The 1,838-nt window shown below is 71.2% G+C and overlaps 1 protein-coding gene across 1 annotated transcript in view; it reads right to left on the bottom strand.

Moving 5' to 3' along the window:
• Positions 1–1,774, bottom strand: part of LOC104993296 (centrosomal protein of 170 kDa protein B-like) — a gene marked incomplete at its 3' end in the record, with an annotated part of 10,232 nt that extends 8,458 nt beyond the window's left edge. Inside the window, exons 1-4 of the mRNA XM_010846476.1 lie at positions 1,610–1,774; positions 1,362–1,532; positions 796–886; positions 20–642 (exon numbers count right to left, since the gene is read on the bottom strand). Of these exons, the coding sequence (XP_010844778.1) occupies positions 20–642; positions 796–886; positions 1,362–1,532; positions 1,610–1,621 (897 nt within the window). The remainder of the gene's footprint in view (positions 1–19; positions 643–795; positions 887–1,361; positions 1,533–1,609) is intronic.
• Positions 1,775–1,838: the final 64 nt, after the last annotated feature.

Here is a 1,838-nt window from a genome sequence, read left to right as displayed (position 1 = left end):
TGGGGGGCGGCTGCCGGGCCCCCGGGGGCCCGCTGGCCGGCTCCTTGGTGAAGCTTTCCTGCCGGACAAACGCCAAGGCCTCCTTGGTGGGTGCTGGGGCAGGGCCCTCGAGCTCTGGGGGCTTCCCTGTGGTCTGCAGCTGGATGACCATCCTCCCGCTGGTGCTGACGTACTTGCTGTCATGGGCGGGGGCGCTGGGCTGGGCCGGCCCCGGGCCCTCCACCTGCCCGGGAGCCACAGGGGCCTTCCTAGGGAGGGCCGCGTCTGCGCTTGGGTCACTGATGAAGAAAGAGGTGGGGGCTGGCTCCCCAGGGCCCCTCGGTGAGCGCCGGCCCCTCGTCCACGCCGGCCCTTCCTGGGGGCTCCTGCGTCTTTCCTCCTGGGGGCCCCCGCCCAGCTCGGGGCCCCGCCCACCGTCTGAGCCGCTGGCATCACTGAGGCTGTCAGGCTCCAGGTCCTCCTGGCCCAAGAGGAGGCCGGCCTGTTCGCTGCCCACCTCTGGGGGCCCAGGACCACTCCTCCTGGCCACCTCGGGGCCGGCGGGGCTGTCCGCCCTGTCACTGGGCAGCTGCGGGAGCAGCCGCCGTGGCCGCATCGGCGGGATCCCCTCCAGCTCCGCGGCTCTGCGCCCAGGGCCGTCCTCTGCGGAGACAAGGGGGCCAGCTGGAGCGGATGCTGCCCCAGGCCCCCCAAGCACACAGGGAGCTAGCCCTCCTCCGGCGGCAACGCGTGCCCACCCATCCAGTCAGCGGCCTGAGGCCACCCTCTTGCCACAGCAACGCTGGAGCCACTTACCTGACAGGCCTGGGTCTGAGTAGCTGTCGGCCAGGCTGGCCCAGCGGGATACCCACTTCTGACCTCCGGGGGAGCCTGGTACCGGGAGGCCCTAGGAGGGGAGGGCAGATGGGCGTGAGGCGGGGAGAAGCTGGAGCAACACGGGGCAGTCCAGAGGCGGTGGAGGGGAAGCATCCCAGCCCGACACCCGGCCCCCACACCTTCCCCGTGCCTGCCCGGTTCCCCCAGAGAAGCAGCTGGGAGGTCCCTTGTGGTCCCGCCTGGCTCGCAGGGCCCTGACCCGACCACCCACATTTCAACCTGGTCCAGTGGCCCAGAGGTCAGCAGGTAGGCTCTGCTGTGTCCCTTAGACTCAGCCAAGCCCTGCTCCGAGGACACGTGCACCCAGGCCCCAACTTGACTCAGGGTCCCAGGCCTCGACCTCTCAGCCCTGGTGGGCACTGGAGCCTGGAGCCCGCAGCTTGGGCAGGACCAGGATCAGGGACCCAGTGCCCAGGACCTCAGCGAGGTGCTGCCCTCTCCCTGCCCAGATCCTCCCTGGGCAGCATCTGGGCTCAGCCCCACACCTGCAGCTCCACCTGGGGGGTCACACCCGCGGGCCGGGAGGCAAACTCCTGCAGCAGGGCCATTCGCTGGGCCATCCCGTCTCCAGGCTCCTCTCTGTCCCCTCTGATGACTGGGCGGAAGGCGGCCGAGGATGCTCTGGAGAGTTCAGGGGACTCGAGGACCCCAAAGCCCTGCCGGGAGGGACAGGCAGCCGCGGTCAGAGCCTGTGCCCAGGCCGGGCCCCCCAGCCCTGCTCCCCGAACGGCACCTGGTCAATCATCTTGCGGGCCTCCTCCACCTCCTGGTCCTGCGCATCCGTCTCGATGGTGTAGGTCCCTGCGTCGCTGAGGCTGTCGTCTTCCTCCTGCTTGCGGGCCTTCGTCACCTGGGGGTCGGCAGGCGGGGGCGGCGGAGGGGAGGAGGCTGCGGGGCTGGCCCCACGGGGCGTCAGGGGCGCGGGCAGCGTGGGGGGCACTTTCTCGGGGCCTGGCCGGGCT

The sequence above is a fragment of the Bison bison genome, unplaced genomic scaffold (assembly GCF_000754665.1).
Source record: "Bison bison bison isolate TAMUID 2011002044 unplaced genomic scaffold, Bison_UMD1.0 scf7180017849101, whole genome shotgun sequence".
NCBI classification, from domain to species: Eukaryota; Metazoa; Chordata; class Mammalia; order Artiodactyla; family Bovidae; genus Bison; species Bison bison.
The sequence above is the reverse complement of the archived record's forward strand: the minus strand, read 5'-3'. Positions and strand labels throughout refer to the sequence as shown.